The sequence below is a fragment of the Gallus gallus genome, chromosome 34, assembly GCF_016699485.2.
Source record: "Gallus gallus isolate bGalGal1 chromosome 34, bGalGal1.mat.broiler.GRCg7b, whole genome shotgun sequence".
NCBI lineage: Eukaryota > Metazoa > Chordata > Aves > Galliformes > Phasianidae > Gallus > Gallus gallus.
In genome coordinates, this window is record NC_052565.1 from 3181122 (window position 1) to 3197515 (window position 16394).

General features: G+C 52.2%; 1 protein-coding gene across 1 annotated transcript; it reads right to left on the reverse strand.

Annotated features, from left to right (window-relative positions):
• Positions 1-503: 503 nt before the first annotated feature.
• LOC107049479 lies at positions 504-3365 on the reverse strand. The gene is made up of 9 exons (XM_040654794.1): positions 3115-3365; positions 2593-2681; positions 2341-2472; positions 2163-2242; positions 1599-1707; positions 1401-1490; positions 1172-1276; positions 896-1073; positions 504-726 (listed from the first exon to the last, which is right to left on the reverse strand). Exons 1-9 carry the CDS (start codon positions 3317-3319, stop codon positions 566-568), a joined length of 1149 nt encoding a protein of 382 aa, XP_040510728.1. The 5' UTR covers positions 3320-3365; the 3' UTR covers positions 504-565.
• Positions 3366-16394: the final 13029 nt, after the last annotated feature.

Here is a 16394-nt window from a genome sequence, read left to right on the forward strand (position 1 = left end):
CGCAGGTGGGGGAGCAGCGCAGCAGGCTGAGTGTCATTGCGCGAGGGTTGGCGGCAGCTAGTGAGGTGAAGCTGCTGCGGATGGTCCTCAGTGCCTGCTCCTCTGTGATCAGCTTCCTGCTCCTGTGGATGGCCAGTCACGATGCGCTGCACCTGGAAGGGTTGCAGGGACAGCAGAACTTCACTCCAGGCGTCCCCAGGAGGGACCAAGCGCCCTGAAGTCTCAAATCAGACCGATGCCAGTGCAGGACAACCCAACCCAACACAGCCTTCCTGCACCCAACCCAACCCCGTTCTAACCGTCAGGACCCAACCCAACCCAACCCCACCCCCACCTCCCATGGGCTCAGCCCCCTGGCAAGCAGCTCCCAGTTTCTCACATCATTGGGCATAGGGTTGAAGTCAACCGTCAGGATGGCCATCAAGGTGGAAGCCACCTGGGTGTTGTAGTTGCTGCAGTCCCTCATGCCCTGCAGCGCCAGGAGGATGAGATCAGGTCTTCTCTGAAGAGTGGAAGTACTTCTCAAAGCGCTGGGGAGGAATGAACGCAGAGGGGGGGAAGGATGTCAGCCATGCTCCCCCCACCCCCTGCGCCCATGAGTCCTGGCGCGACAATCCCTCCTCACCAGCAAAATGACCGTGGTGTTGGTGGTCCAGGTGAGGGAGAACTCGTGGTCGGCTTCCCACTGCTCCAGTTTCCCCTGCTCGTCCAGCTGCCCTTCCCAGCCTGGAAAGGAGAGCAAGGCGCAGGTGCGTGAGCAGTGGCTGCCCTGCAGGGAGCTGGACAGCTGCCCCGACCCCAAGCACGGGGCCGTGCGGCAAAGCTCCCCAACACCATGGGGTTCTTCACTGCTCTGAGCGGCAGCTGACGCAGAGGTCAGCAGCCGTTGCCTTACGGCTTCTCCACAGGACAAATCTGTAGAGGTGACGGAGAGCGCTCAAAGCACAGCGGCATGTTTTGTCCTCCTGGACAAAAGCGCAGCACAGGATGAGGCATCCCACCAGCTGCCCCAGCACGGGCAGGCGGAGCTCGTCATAGCTGGCAGATGGGGATTGTTCCGAGGAGTGACGGGGCTGTACGTGGAGAGCAGAAAGTTGAGCGCACCCCCGGAGTGGGCAGAGCGTGGAAAAGGAGAGACAAAGACTCCACATTATGGGGGTCGGGCCCTTACCTTCTCCTGGCAGTAATGTGCCAGCGAATGGGTCAGCTTCCAGATGCGCCCCACTGCCCTCTGGCGCACGGTCGAGCTCTGCAAGGAGGTGAAGGGCAGCAGCACCTGTGGGAAGAGGAGGTGCTGCTCTGCCCTGTGGTCCCCTGGATCACCCCAGAAGGTTTTTGGGGTGGTGGGGATGGGGGGGGAACACTCCTTCCTCTGTGTGCTCCCCATGGGCAAGGCTCACCTGGAAGACGTCTTTCAGCTCCTCTCCGATGCTGGCGCTGGGGTGAATGAACACCAATGAGTGCAGCATCTCATCCAGAGCCCTCAGGGTCTGCAGAACGGACAGGGTGGAGGGAGATTAGAGGGGAGGGGGACGGGGGATGCATGGCAAGACCCTGTTCTGCACGGTAGGGGGGTCCTGCAGCTCCCCGGCACCCACCTTGGAGTAAAGGTTTGTGTCCAGGTCCTGCTCTGAGGGAAGCAGGAAGATGCTCCGGAAGCACACAACAAAGAGAGGGATCTTCTCCTCCAGAGCCCCCTCCACCTTGCTGCAAGAACAGGGACAGCGGCGCTGGGAGTGCTGTGCTGCAGGATGGGGAGTGGATTCCCCCCATGGGCAGCACTCTGCAGAGCAGGGGGGGCAGTGCTGGGAGGAACCCCTCCTCCATGGAGGTGTGTGGGGCAGAGGGAGTCCTGAGAGCTGCTGTGGTCAGATTGGGGTTGGGGTTCAGGTTGGGGTTAGGTTGTTAGGGTTAGGGTTAGGTTGTTAGGGTTAGGGTTAGGTTATGGCCAGTGTTAGAGCTGAGGCCCAGCAGTGCTGCAGGACCCCCTCGGCCCTTTGCCCCGCCCCAAAGGGGGAGAGCAGCAGCCCAGTACTGCCAGGATCGTCCCCGAGGGCTGCGGGGCCATACAGGCAGTGTGGGGCCATGCAGACACTGTGGGGCCATACAGGCAGTCTGGGGCCATATGAATGCTGTGGGGCCATCCCGGCGTGGGGCAGTACCTGAGGGAGGTGATGGCGGCTACCGCTTGCAGCCGCAGTTCGGAGCTCAGCTCTCTCCGCGGCTCCTCTGCCAGCAGCACCTGCAGCACAGCGGGATGGCATCAGGCATGCAGTGCTCCCAGCACTGGGAGGAGAGGAGCCGCCCACTGCCCCCCCTCCAGCACCCACCGCCCCTCACCATGATGTTCTCCACAAGTTCGTTCCGGCGGCAGAAGATGCGCAGTTCCTGCACCGTGTTCCTCTCTGCTGCGGAGCCGCAGATGGTGCGGATGCTGCACAGGAACTTCATCTTCTTCTCCTCATTCTGAGGCTGCCAGCGAGCGTGGGGAGCGTGAGCGGGGGGGTGGGGCCAGGGGGCACAGCCCTCCTGCGGATGCAATGGGCCTGGGGGGGGATGGGGGACCGCCGTGATGGGAGCGGCCGCTGTCACCTCTGTGCTCCGGAGAAAGGCCTCAATGTTGTCCATCGCGTAACGCTCCACAGCACACATGGGCAGCCCAGGGGCATCCAAGGGGGGAGCTGGAATTGGGGGTAGGAGGGGGATTGGAATTAGAGCTGGGTTTAGAGTTGTGGTTAGTGTTACGATTGAGGTTAGGGTTGGGGTTGGATTAGGGTTAAGGTTGGGGGTGGGGGTGGGGTTGGGTTAGAGTTAAGGTTGGGTTTGTGGTTAGTGTTAGGATTGAGTTTGGGGTTGGGGCTAAGGGTAGAGTTAAGGTTGGGGTTGGGGTTCAGGTTAGGGTTAGGGCTGGGGTTAGGATTAAGGTTGGGATTAGGGTTGGGGTTGGGGCTGGGTTGGGGTTAGGATTAAGGTTTGCCCTCAGGGTTGGTGTAGAGGAGCCCAGAGCAAAGCGAGGAGGAAATTCTGCCCTCTGCCGCCCCACGCAGCCCCCACACTGTGCAGAGGGCACTTCCCCCCCACCCCCCCCCCAGCCCTGCGGGGACCCTCACTCACCGGGCGGCACAGCAGTGGGCTCCTGGGGGAGTTTGTCCTTCTCCTTGGCCTCAGCAGGGCAGGAGGGCTTTCTCTCCTCCATCGCAGAGGATGAGGGCTGAGGTTGGGGACGGGCCGTGGCCTGGGCAGCCATGGGCGGAGAGAAGCGCTGCGGTTTGCCCCGAGGGGCGGCTTGCACCGCTGCTCTGCTCGCGTGCTGTCCCATCTCAGTCCTGACGGAAAGTGAGGGGCACAGCGCTGGCGCTGCTGGAGCTGGGGGGCACGGGGACGCGTCACAATGGGCCCCGCTGTGACCCGCTGCCCCGCCCGCGTGGGGCCCCCGGCAGTGCTCAGCTCTGCTCAGGGCTGCTCAGTTCCCCAGTCTGCGCTGAGGAATGGATATATTATTGCAATTATTTTATTAAATCGCTATAAAAGAGGGCAACGGAAGCATAAAACTCAGAAATTGGAAATACGTGCTTCACATCAAGGCTGAGCTGCTCTGCAGGGGGGTTCAGGATTTCCCTGGTGAGTTCACCAACTAAAGCTGGGGTTGGCGTTTGCAGTTAGGGTTATGGATAGGGTTAGGGTTAGGGCTTGGGTTGCGGTTGCGGTTGGGGTTAGGGTTAGGTTTAGGGTTAGGGCTAGCATAGGGTTAGGGTTACGGTGAGGGTTAGGGTTAGTGTTGGGCCTTAAGTTGTGGTTAGGGTTGGGCTCAACGTTTGATATTAGGATTGGGGTTAGTGTTGGAATTAAGTTTTGGTTTAGGCTTAGGGTTTGGGCTGGGGTTGAGGTTACTCTTGGGTTTAGGGTTGTGATTAGGGTTAGGGTGTGGGTTGGGGTTAGGGTTGGGTTTAGTGTTGTGATTGTGGTTGGGGTTGCGATTGGGGTTCTGGTTTGGTTTAGATTTAGAGTTAGGGTTGGAGTTGGGGTTGGGTGTGGGGTTAGGATTGTGTTAGGGAGCTGGGGAGCACAGCCGCACACCACCAGGCAGAGAGAGAGAGAGAGAGAGCAATCCCGGGACTTGTGGGGCTGATCTTCCCCTCTGAGCGCAAAGTCCTCTGGGGTAGTGCTGCTCTTCTTCCCTTCTGAGAACCAGGTATCCACAAAGTTGTCAGTACATGGAACTGGAGTAAGAACTCTTTAATCCCCCATGCTTTATATGATGGTGTGGTGTGCAATACCGATAAGAAAAATCATAAAACCATGGCATTCCGCGCCTTATTCCACATTAGTACATCATGCTTAATATATACATATACATGTATGCAAACAAACAATAATGAAAATGCATTATGCACATACATCTACATACATATATATAGATGGAATTACTGACTGCACTCCCCCAGCGTCAAATTCCCTTGTGGTACACACTGAACATCCCCATCTTTCTGCATCACCCACCAAGTGGACCCAAGTCCCTGAGCAAAAAGAGTTCCATGAAGAGATTTGCCCTTCCCAGAGGCTGGAGGGACCCAAACCGCTTTTTCCAGCATGCTCTTTACATGTACCACAGGGACCTTGTCTCCCTCTACCGTATGTAGGGAGCTGGATTGGGTAGGACCATCTTGACTGACCGATCCTCGAGTGTTGGCCAGCCAGGTGGCTTCTGCCAAATGCTTCTCCCAGTTCGTAAATGTTCCACCACCCACTGCTTTCAGCATAGTTTTTAACAACCCACTGTATCGTTCAGTTTTACCAGAAGCTGGTGCATGATGGGGGATATGACAAATTGTCATGGTTTCATGATTTTTGGTTATCAGTATTCCACATCACAACATCATGCAGTGTACTGGGAGTTAAGGAGCAAATGCTTTAGTTCCGGGTACCTGTCTGGAAGAGAAGAAGAACTACGTTCCCCAAGAGCCTTTTCGAGTACGGTTATCATTCCTGCTCAAGGGAACAGATATAAGGGCGCAGGTCATCTGACTTGTCCCTCTTCTCGTCTCGCCGTGTTCCCTGTCGGATCGGCTCGCTACTGCTGCGCCCGACTGCACGCAAGGCTTCAGTATTAGTGTAAGGCCTTTGGCTCTCGGACAATCTTTCTCTCAATTATGGTTGATTTATATTGTATTATAGTGTGTTATCTTACATTCCGATACTATATTTAGTAAATTAGTTTGTTTCTCCTCAGATCGTTGCCGCTGTTTTTAATTATTTTGGGGTCCCCTGTTTCCCTTCCTGGAGGCGCGGATTTTGCGAAATCCCTCCACCCCACTAGTCGCGGAACCGGGCCGGACCAGCCCTTAAACCGTTGACACAAATCCACACAGTGCCACGATCTTTGGCCCAAGTATTGACAAGAGAATTTTTGAAATGAGTCCCATTATCGGATTCAACTCTTTCTGGAGAGCCATGTCCCCACAGGATTTGCTTCTCCAGACCTGATATGGTGTTTTGGGCAGTAGCATGGGGTACTGCATGTGTTTCAAGCCACCCAAGTGGTTGCCGCCACCATGGTAAGCACATAACGCTTACCATCGGGAGTTTGTGGCAAGGTGATGTAATCAACCTGCCAGGCCTCCCCATATTTATACTTTTGCCATCGCCCTTCCCCCCAGAGGGGTTTCATCCTCTTGGCTTGTTCAATTGCGGCACATGTGTCACAGCCACGAATAACCAGTGCAATAGCGGCTGTAGTTAAGCCCACAAAATTCCTCAACATAATGTAAAATCCTGCCACAGAGAATACATTCAGAGAGACTGAAAGCACAGTAACTAAGCTGGCATCCTGAACACGCATCAGGAACTGAAAAGAGCACTTGGAAACCAGTCCAAACATCATATTGTCTAGTAAATTAGCCAGGATGTATAGGAACCAGGCAGCTATCTCCATCAGTGCCCTGCGGCAGGCCCAGGGTGTGCTGCTGGAGCCGGCACGCTGTCCCTGCTCTGACCCCTCACTCTTTTGTTACCAGGCAACTGCGTTGCTGTCTGTTTCTCTTTGTCCAAGCCCTTGCGTCTACAGCCAGCCAGGGACTTGGAGACACAGCGGGAGCACATGGCAGGGGAAGGTCTTCCCCCCGAGCTGGGACCTGCTGGCATAGGAAGCCCTCCAGCCTGGAGACGAGCTCCCTCAGAAAGGACTTCCTGCACTGCTTTCACATAGATCTTTCCATTGGGCTCAGCACCTCTCACTGTTACAATCAAGGAAGGAGAAGCAACAAGATTGAAAGAGAGTCCAAGGCTGCATTCAATGGGCCATAGCGCTAGGGCATCTCATCTGGAGTGGTCACGGTAATGGCTCTTAGGATCTTGGCTGAACTGCGGGTTCACATTTCAAATCAGGACAGGAGCGGTAATGGGAAATCCCAGGGCTTAAGACCCCAAGCAACACGCAATGAGAACAGTCCCGGGAAAGAAGAGGCAGAAAGCCTAACCAGGAAGACAGTGCGCCAAACCCAGGTGCCTGTTGTGTGTCTGCACCTCTCTAGGGTGCTGTGCCACACTCCATGCCCCTCCCCTGGCTTTCTGCATGGCTGCGCTTCAGAGGAAGGCCACTGGCATCAGCTTCTGACCAAAAGGAAACAAGAAATACTTGAAGAGCATCTCTTTGGAGGAAGATCTGTGCACAGCCAACCATAGACTTCTCCTCTTCAAGCACAGTTTCTTCAGTTTGCCTTTCTGCTGCCACAGTGTTGTGCCATTTCTGCAGTCAGCACAGATCGGCAGGGTCCTTTCCTCTCTCCTCCGTCACACACACGCCTTCATGCATCCCGATTTACAGCCAGGCACCCACACCACAGCTCACAAAAGGTTCTCACCTGCGGAGGCTTTCCGTTTCCCCCCCTTGCCCACCATCACTCGATGGACGTGCAGGCTCCATCCCTAAAACAAAATACAATTTGCTGATTTAATGGAAACCAGTAGCCAGGAGCAGTACTGTCCTGTTAGCCCATGTCCACCCCAAAAAAAAGCAAAAGACACCGTTGTACAGCCAAAACAGAATCACAGCGTCATAGAATCACAGAATCATAGAATGGCCTGGGTTGAAAGGGACCTCAAAGATCATCCAGGTGCAACCCCCCTGCCACGGGCGGGGTCACCAAGCCCTAGACCGGGCTGCCCAGAGCCACATGCAGCCTGGAAACCGATGTTTAAACTGCAGTGCACTTACAAAAAGCATTACCGGTCTCATTCCTGCTCAGATGGCAGCAAAGGAATCCCAGCCTGCCCGACAGCTCTGCATTCTGCAGAGCAAAGGCGGATCAGCATACAAAACGCGATCAGGTCAAAAAGTTGAGACACATCTTTGTTGCCTCTCAAATGAATGCACTCAGCTCTACGCATCACCATTTGTACGCAGACTTCTGTCTCACTCCAGTCATCAGCTGCCGCTGTCGGCCTCTCTAATGCTTCCACAGTGACTTACTTGACATCCCCTGCAGCACTGCACCCGCTCCGAAGTAACACTCAAAATTCGTTCCTCCATACTTCATGACAGAGGACCGAAGAAGCTCACTTGTGCGTGGTGGTAAGGACGGTTCGTCCCCGTCGCGTCCCTCTGTGGCCCCATCACGTCCCTCGTGTGCGCTGCAAGGCACAGTTGGATCTCTGGCAGCCTCCTGGCTGCTGCTCCCAAACGCAGGGAACCGCGCCATGCCGCTTCTGAAGAGGGAAAGGAAGAAATGGTGGTGGGAACGGGCACCCAGGGCCTGCAGTAGATGTTCCAGATCGTGCTAGAGATGGGATATCAGGATGCTGAGGCATTAATTATCACTAAGAGAAAAGACAGCCTGAGCCGTGCCCATGCCATTAAGCCGGGCTGTCAGGAGTGAGCGCAGAATCCAAGCGGTTATTGAGGTCACAAAGGTCCAGTAGGGCTCCCCCTGCTCTATCCCTTCCCTTAACAATGAGAAAAAGTGAAGGGCCAAATCAGGTCCCCGCAGTATAGAAAGAAGGGCTTCATAGCAAGAAAAGAGAAAGCAGCTTCACAAGGTAGACATAAGGGGCAAATAGAGATGGTTTACGTAGAGAGTATTAGAAAACAAGGGATTCCAAGCACTTTCACAGGCGCTGGGTCCGGAATAACAAGGAGAATGAAGGCCATAAAGATAAGGACCGGAGAACAGGTCGAAAACATTTGGCAGGGAGGTGATTAGATGTCTGAAGTGCAAGCTGAAAGCGGTTCGGGGGCTGCCCCCCCTTCGGGGTCAGAAGTTTGCAGCGAGGAAGACTCCGAGCCTTCGCGAGGAAGACTACGAGCCTTCATCATCACGACCTACTACGCACGCGCAAGAAGGGGAAGGGACTGCATGCTAATGGGCTCTCGGGAATGTAATGAATATGTATCCGAATTCCTGTCAACTGCTGATTATGTATTAGCTCAACCTATATCTATAGCACGATTTCTCCTGACGGTGTGCAAGCTAGGTGGAACGATCCCCCTTGCACCAGGGATGTACGCGCGTCACCAATAAGCACATACCTGCTCTATATCCTTACTGGCTATAGGGTCTGATTTCCGCACGTCAATTTGGCACCCCAGGTGGGACCCACTCTGTTCGGCTGCAGGACCGGCTGAGAGAGGGGACACCTTTGGCGCGCCCCAAGATTTCTTGGAAGGACTCCCTTCCTCACCCGATCACTGCGGGGACAGACAAGGACCATCCTTAGGCGGACCAGGTATGTGTATAGAAAAGGGGGAACGTGTAAGGCGTGAGGAGACATCCTACGCAGGGTATGAAGGAGCGTGCCTGCTCCCCCCCCCCCCAGAGTACGTGAGCTCACTGGTTAGGTTTCTGGCTGGGGTAGGAAGACTCCTTGGGGAGTTCCTACAAAGGGGACCTGTAAGTCATACGCAAGGAAAGAGCAACAGCTCTCCCTTAGGTGATTGGTAACAGCGGGGATTTTGTCAAATGATAGCGTGGACTCTCCTGGAGATAGTAGTGGGAGTTATAGGTTGTGTTCTTGTTATCACCATCTGCTGAGTGTTCGGTACCGTGTATCTAATCATTTCAGGTCAAGCTGACTTTCGGAAAAATCTTAAAGTTTGCAGCCGATCGACTAATGTACTAGTGTTATTAAGATTCCAGCTAAGGGACATCGTCAGCACTGTGTATTATGTATAAACCATGGCTTTTGTTCTAAATGTCAGAGTGAGTGTGGTGTGAGTGAGACGTGTTCCATTCAGGAAGTGAGTGTCAGTCCATTTATGTAGCACCGTGTTCTGATTGTGGGGAAGAGTGTAAAGGAAGGTGCACAGGCTTCTGTGAGATCTGTTTCCAAGTGTTTATAACTGAACAATATCACTACACAGTGTTAAGGGCTGTTTGTGGAAACTTTGAGGAAATTAGGAATCAATAAGAATTGTGTAAACATCATGGGAGGCTCCCAGGGGAAGGAAATTCCCAAACAAACCCCTTTGCGATGTGCATTGGCACATTGGTGGGATATTGCAGGGGAACCTGGAGGCACCCTGAGTAAGAAAACTTTAATCAAGTATTGCTATCAATGGTGGTTAATATATAAGTTAGAAGATGATGAGAAGCAGCATCGGAATGGGACCTTAAACTACAATGCCTTCTTACATTTACTGTTATTCTTAAGGAGAGAAGGTAAATGAAGTAACATGAACAGTTTTTAGAATTGAGTGCTCTAATCACGAGACTAAGTACTGAGTGTTTGTGGAAACTGAAGAACTGTATTGTTTAATTTGTGGGTTCTGAAGGGAATGGGACAAACAGTTTTGATGGTATAAGTCAGTGTAATTGTTAATGGTATACAGAAGCTTGATTGAGGGTATGTGGAAATGTAACTGAGGGTATGAAGTGGACAAAGGAAAAAGGGTTAAAGATGAAGTGAGTTTATCTGCACTGGCATGAGAGCAGCCCCCCCGCACCACTCCCCTGCGAGCAGAACTCTCGGAGTGAGAGTGCCGGAGTCAGAGACTGCTGTTGCAAACAGCATTACTTGCGAATGGGGGGAGATGGAGAGGATGGGGTACTGGCAGTGAGAATAGCCTTCATGTGCAGAGATCTAGGAAACCCAAAGTTCCAGTGTTAGCACTGGAAATCTCTGGAGAGGAGGAGGTGAAACTGAAATGTAATGTTAGTACTAGTACTATGTTAGTACTAGTACTAATGTTAGTACTAGTACTTTATGTAATGATGAGAGTTTGGAAAGTGAAAAGTTTGAGAAGGACGCAGGCTGAGGAAGGCAAAGATGAGCAAGGTGTAACAGGGATGTCAGAACCAAAGAGGGTGAGCAATATGAAGAAAAAGAATAATTGAGAAACAGAGATAGTAAGGAAATTGGAAATAGCAACAGCTGTTACTGTTGCGGTGCTAGAGTAGAGTTGTAAGAACCAGAGGTCCCCTTAGAAAGAGGTAAAGGGAGGGGCCTGGAAGAACCCACGGAGGGTTCCACCCCTGCTGGACTGCAAGCAGTGTGCAAACTGCGGGGAAATGAGACATTGGTGGAGAAATCCAACCGTCTCTGATTGCAAACAGCTGAATGATGGGAACCTGGGAAGTTATTCCTAGCAAATCCACTGGTTAAATTGCAGCTAGGAGAGCAGGATAAAGAGGTGTATTTTCTGGTGGGTATGGGTGCCTCTTACCACCCATAGATGATTTTGCAACAGTAAGTAGGAGCTACTGCCCAACAAGAAAAAGCTTACCTTTTGGGATCAACTAAATATGGGCTGAGAAAATAAGTAGGAATACATCAATTCCTGCACCTCATTCCCAAGTCTCTGGTTAGCAAAGGCATCTCGTTTGCAGGTCTCCCTGCGTAAATGATTTTATTTGCAAGGGCATCTCCAAGCTTCACATCTCTCGGTCTCTAAAACACAGTGAGCCCCTGGCCCCCTAGCAGTCCTTTTCCCTTTGCACTGGACTTCTTCCTGGCTAGGGGCTTCCTCGACACCGGCTTGTCTCACAGAATCATAGGGTGGCAGGGGGGTTGAGAAGGACCTCAAAGATCACCTGGTTTCAGCCCCCCGGCCATGTGCAGGGTCGCCAACCAGTAGACCAGGCTGCCCAGAGCCACATCCAGCCTGGCCTTGAATGCCTCCAGGGATGGGGCATCCACAGCTGACATCCATAATCCGGTTTTCAAGAATTTGGAACATGGACTCCTATAGTTGTACTTCAGCGTTGGACCTGATTGACATAGAATTTCTGAAGTGGCCTCCACAATTCAAGTGATGGGAGGCTCCATCAGCTCCTACGGCAAGAAGCTAAAGATTCTCTTGAAAATAGATTTGTATTTGGTTTCCCAGAGTGTTTTTGCTCTGCTTATTTCTGGTGGCTTGCTTGTTGTTTGTGTGAGTGCTGTTCCTCCCTCGTCAGATGTGTTGAAGGCTGTCTCTGTTCTTGTAATGCCAAATATCTAATGATAAAATTAATTTTCCACAGGCAACTTGTCAAAATCAAGACCCCTTTCTCCGCATCCCCAGTACAGATCCGTTCCTGGCTTAGACTGGGGAGATTTCTGTCCAATCACAAGACATGCAACTCCTGTCTGTACGTACAGCCGGGGTTGCCCTTTCCCAGGTGTAGAATATGGCACTTGCTCTTAGAGTCATAGAATCATAGAAGTGCTCAGGTTGGAAAAGACCTTAAAGACGATCGAGTCCAGCCGCAACCTAACCATACTACCGTAACTCAAACAACCCTCTGCTAAATCACGTCCCTGAGCATCACATCCAAACGGCTTTTAAACACATTCAGGGATGGTGACTCAACCACCTCCCTGGGCAGCCCATCCCAGTGCTTAACAACCCTTTCTGTCAAGACGTTTTTCCTGATGGTCTTGTTAAACTCCGTGTGCTTGGTGGTCGCCCAGCTCTCTCCGTTTGGCTGGATCTCCCTGCAAGGCCTCTCTCTCCACCCTCAGCGACAGGAGCCAACAACTCCTCCCCGTCCAGTACTGACAGCAATCTTGCGCAAAACACCTTCTGTTCCTACATGCAAGGCATTGATGAAAATAGGAAAGAGAACTGGCCCTAAAACGGAGCCTTGGGGAGCCCCGCCAGTGACCGGCTGCCAGCCGGATGGAAACCCCACCTACCATAACCCTTGGGGCCCAGTCCATCAGCCATTTGCCACCCACTGCATTCTGTTTTTGTCCAGCTGTGTGCTGGGCGTTTTGTCCAGAAGGATACACAGATTGATGGCTTCCTTCGGGTAGTATGGTTAGATTGTGGTTGGACTCGATGATCTTTCAGGTCTTTTCCAACCTGAGTGATTCTACTGATTCTTCCCACAGTACCGGTCCCTGATTGCACTGCCTGTGCATTTCCTTCTTACTCTTCAGGTTATCCAAACCCTAAGCCTGACAGATCTTATCCCTAACCAATTCCAAAAAACAGCCCCAACCCCAACCCCAGTGTTAACCCTAACCATAATCCCAACCCCAACCCTAATCTTAACCCTAACCCTAACCCTAACCGTAACCTGTAACCCTAACCCCATAACTCCTAGCCCTAGGAGTGACACTACAGGGTGACACTATGGGATGATACTGTGGGGCAGCACTTTGGGGTGACAATATGGGGTGACACTGCAGGACAGTGCCATGGGGCAGTGCTGTGTTGTGATGCTATAGGGTGATGCTATTGTGCAGCACTATGGGGTGATGCTATGAGGCGACGCTGTGGTGTGATGTATGGGACAGCAGTATGGGACGGCACTCTGGGGTGATGCCATGGGGATGCACTATAATGCAGCACTATATGGTGATTGTATGGGGTAATGGTATGAGGCGATGCTACGGAGTGACAGTTTTGGGTGGTGCAGCGGGGTGACGCAATGGAGCACCGCTACGGGGCAGTGCTATGGGGTGACATTATGGGAAAATGGTATCGGTTGATGCTAAGGGGTGACATGGAGCAGCGTTCTGGGGTGATGCTATGGGGCAGTGCTATGCATAGTGCTCTAGGGTGACGTTATGGAACAGTGCTACGGGGCAATGCTATGGGGTAGCACTATGCCACCAGCATGGGGATTGGGATGGCCAGCAGTGTGGTCTTGGTCACCGGCATGGGGATGGGGATGGCCACCAGGATGACAACGGCCATTGCCACGCAGGGCTGTGCGGGGGGCAGCAGCCACCCCGTGGCCGCAGGGTCAGGCGCTGCGGACGCACACCAATACACGGCGACATTGCAGCGCACGTTTACTGTGGCCACGGCTGTGTCCCGAATGCTGCCGAAGGAGCGCTCAGTGCCCCCAGGCCAGCGCGTGCAGGCGGTGCGCGACGTGGCAGAGACGCTGGCGGTACTCAAGGTGGCGGTGCATGCCGGGGGGAACGCGGCTCAGCCCCCAGCGCAGCCCCCAGCAGCCGGCGGCGATGGTTCCAGTGGAGTCGTTGTCGCCGCCGTGCAGCACAGCGCGGGCGCACAGCTCCTCCCAGCTGTCCCCCGCCGCCAGCAGCGCCTCCAGGGCCACCATGGGTGCGTCGTGCCCGCTGCGCCCTGCCCACCCCCCCAGCGCCCAGCGCACGTACTCGGCGTCACGCTCCTCCGGCGTCGGCAGTGATGGCACTCGTGGGGGACCACCGCCCCCCAGGAGACCTCGTGACTCCAGGTACCTGCGGGGACAGAGGGCGCAATGGGGTCGTTGGGGACAATGGGGGAAATTATGGGGGCGATGGAAGCACTGGAGGCAGCGGGGGCATTGGGGTCAATGGATGACATGCGAAAATCAGACCCTATAGCCAGTAAGGATATAGAGCAGGTATGTGTTTATTGGTAACACGTGTACATCCTGGTGCAAGGGGGATCGTTCCACCTAGCTTGCACACCGTCAGGAGAAATCGTGCTGTAGATATAGGTTGAGCTAATACATAATCAGTAGTTGACAGGAATTCAGATACATATTCACTACGTTCCTGAGAGCCCATTAGCATGCAGTCCCTCCCCCCCCTTGCGCGTGCATAGTAGGTCATGATGATGAAGGCTCGTAGTCTTCCTCGCGAAGGCTCGGAGTCTTCCTCGCTGCAAACTTCTGACCCTGAAGGGGGGACATCCCCCGAACTGCTTACAGCTTGCACTTCAGACATCACCTTCCTGCCAAATGTTTTCGACCTGTTCTCCGGTCCTCATCTTTATGGCCTTCATTCTCCTTGTTATTCCGGACCTAGCGCCTGTGAAAGTGCTTGGAATCCCTTGTTTTCTAATACTCTCTACGTAAACCATCTCTATTTGCCCCTATGTCTACCTTGTGAAGCTGCTTTCTCTTTTCTTGCTATGAAGCCCTTCTTTCTATACTGCAGGGACCTGATTTTGTCCTTCATTTCCCCCCTTTTCTATAATCTAGCAGGACTTCTACCTGCTAGATTCTCTAATCTGTTCTGTGTGTCCCAAAATAGGTCCCACTTTCCACCTTTTACCTTAGCTCATGTTTCTTCCATATCTCGTATTCTTTTCTCGTATTTCGGCACAGGCAGGCAGAGCGCTTTATCATCACGCAGTACCAACAATCAGAAAACCAACAATCAGTACTAAGATGATACAAACTAGGAAGAGCTGCTTTAACCATCCTAGATTTGGTAGCCAACTAGTAAGCAAGGTCCATAAATCTTCCTTCCAGTTGGTGTCATCCTGACTTGTCCTATGCAAGACTTTCGTCTGTTCCCAAATTTTCCTTAAATCTGTTTCAGTTCTTAAATCCTTATTGATGTAAGCACAGCAACTCTGACTTATTATGGTACATACCCCTCCTTCCTTGGCTGTTAATAGGTCTAATGCCATTCTATTTTGGAGTACTACTTTGGATAAGGAGGATACCTCTTCTTGGCTTGCCTGTAATGCATCTGCTGTGGCATTCTCCACAATTTCCAGAGTTGCAGAGATGTTTACTATAGCTTTTTCTAGAGCCGGGATAAGAGCTCTCAGAAAGCTGTGGTATCCCTTGTTATATATAGCTAGGGGGTTGTATGTACGCTTACTTCTAATTCAAGGGGTCCTCAGGAGTCCCCAAGGGATTTCCTCATGCACCTGTGGTCTGGGCTATTAAGTATCCTGTAGTACAAGTCCCTGTCCAATTTAAAGGTAATGCCTTTCGTGCCTGGCCGTCTCCACATAGCCACCAGTATCCATGAGGTAACTTACATGGCCTGGCCATATTTTCCTGATGAGTGAATGATGCTCCCATCTCTACAATTCCGAGTATGTTCTTATCTGAGACCCAGTGTGACTCCTTACTGATCCTAGGATCACACCCCTCACCTTGGTTCCACCTTCCAGCTTCACTGATCCCTGATACTGCCCCAGAATTTCCATATTCCCAACTACACCCTATGCCTGTCAAGTGCCTGTCATCCAACCCCCACCCCACCTTTACCATCAGTTTTTCTGTCTACAAAGATAGATCTAGTAAAGTTAATAGCTAGTAAATCAAACTTAGGTCCCTTTTGTGACTTGTCTTCTATCCCAAACTTACACTTTCCAGTGTTCTACCCAATCTGGAATGGTCCAATTTAGTGCCACTATCCCATAAACAGGCACTTTTCCCTCCCCTCTGGGGAAGGCAGTGCATATCCAACAAGATTTGTTGAGAGCCTGGCCAATTTTATCAGTTATTTTTAAGTAGCTATTCTCTTGCCAAGCTGTGACTACTGCTCCAATCATACTGACTATTATCAAAATCTTATACATGCTTTTGGATCCTGATTTTCAGTGGTCCGCTCTCTTCTGCTGTCCGCTGTGGTCCTGGTGCTTTCTTCAGGCAGGTGTGATGTATCCACGGTGTAAGTCCCTCTACCTTGGCAGTGGTATGGGTGGTCAGGAGAATTTGGGAGGGTCCTTCCCACTTTGGTTCCAGAGGTGAATCTGAGAGAGATTTAACATAAACATAGTCGCCTGGCAATACATCATGCACTGGACCATCTAGGCCTCGTGCCCTGGCACCGAATGCTGTTTGTTCAATTTTCTTTAATTGCTTCGCCAAGCTGACCATATATTCACTCAACACCTTATCCCCCACCTGCATAGAGATTTCCTTTTGTACAATATAAGGTCGCCCATGAAGAATCTCACGTGGGCTTAATCCGTCCTTGGTTCGGGGTTTAGTCTGAATTCTCAGAAATGCCAAAGGCAGTGCCGGCAGCCAGTGAATCCCAGCCTCTCGGCCAAGTCTTACTATCTGTGATTTGATCAGGTGATTCATTTTTTCCACCTGTTCGCTTGACTGAGGTCTATAAGGTGTGTGCAGTTGCCAATCAGTTCCCAATAATGTGCTTATTTGTTGGACCACCTTGGCAAGAATGTGGGCCTCAATCTGATGAGATTGCTACAGGAGCCCCGAACCTTGGAATTAACAGCATGTAACAGCATTTTCGTTACTTCCTGA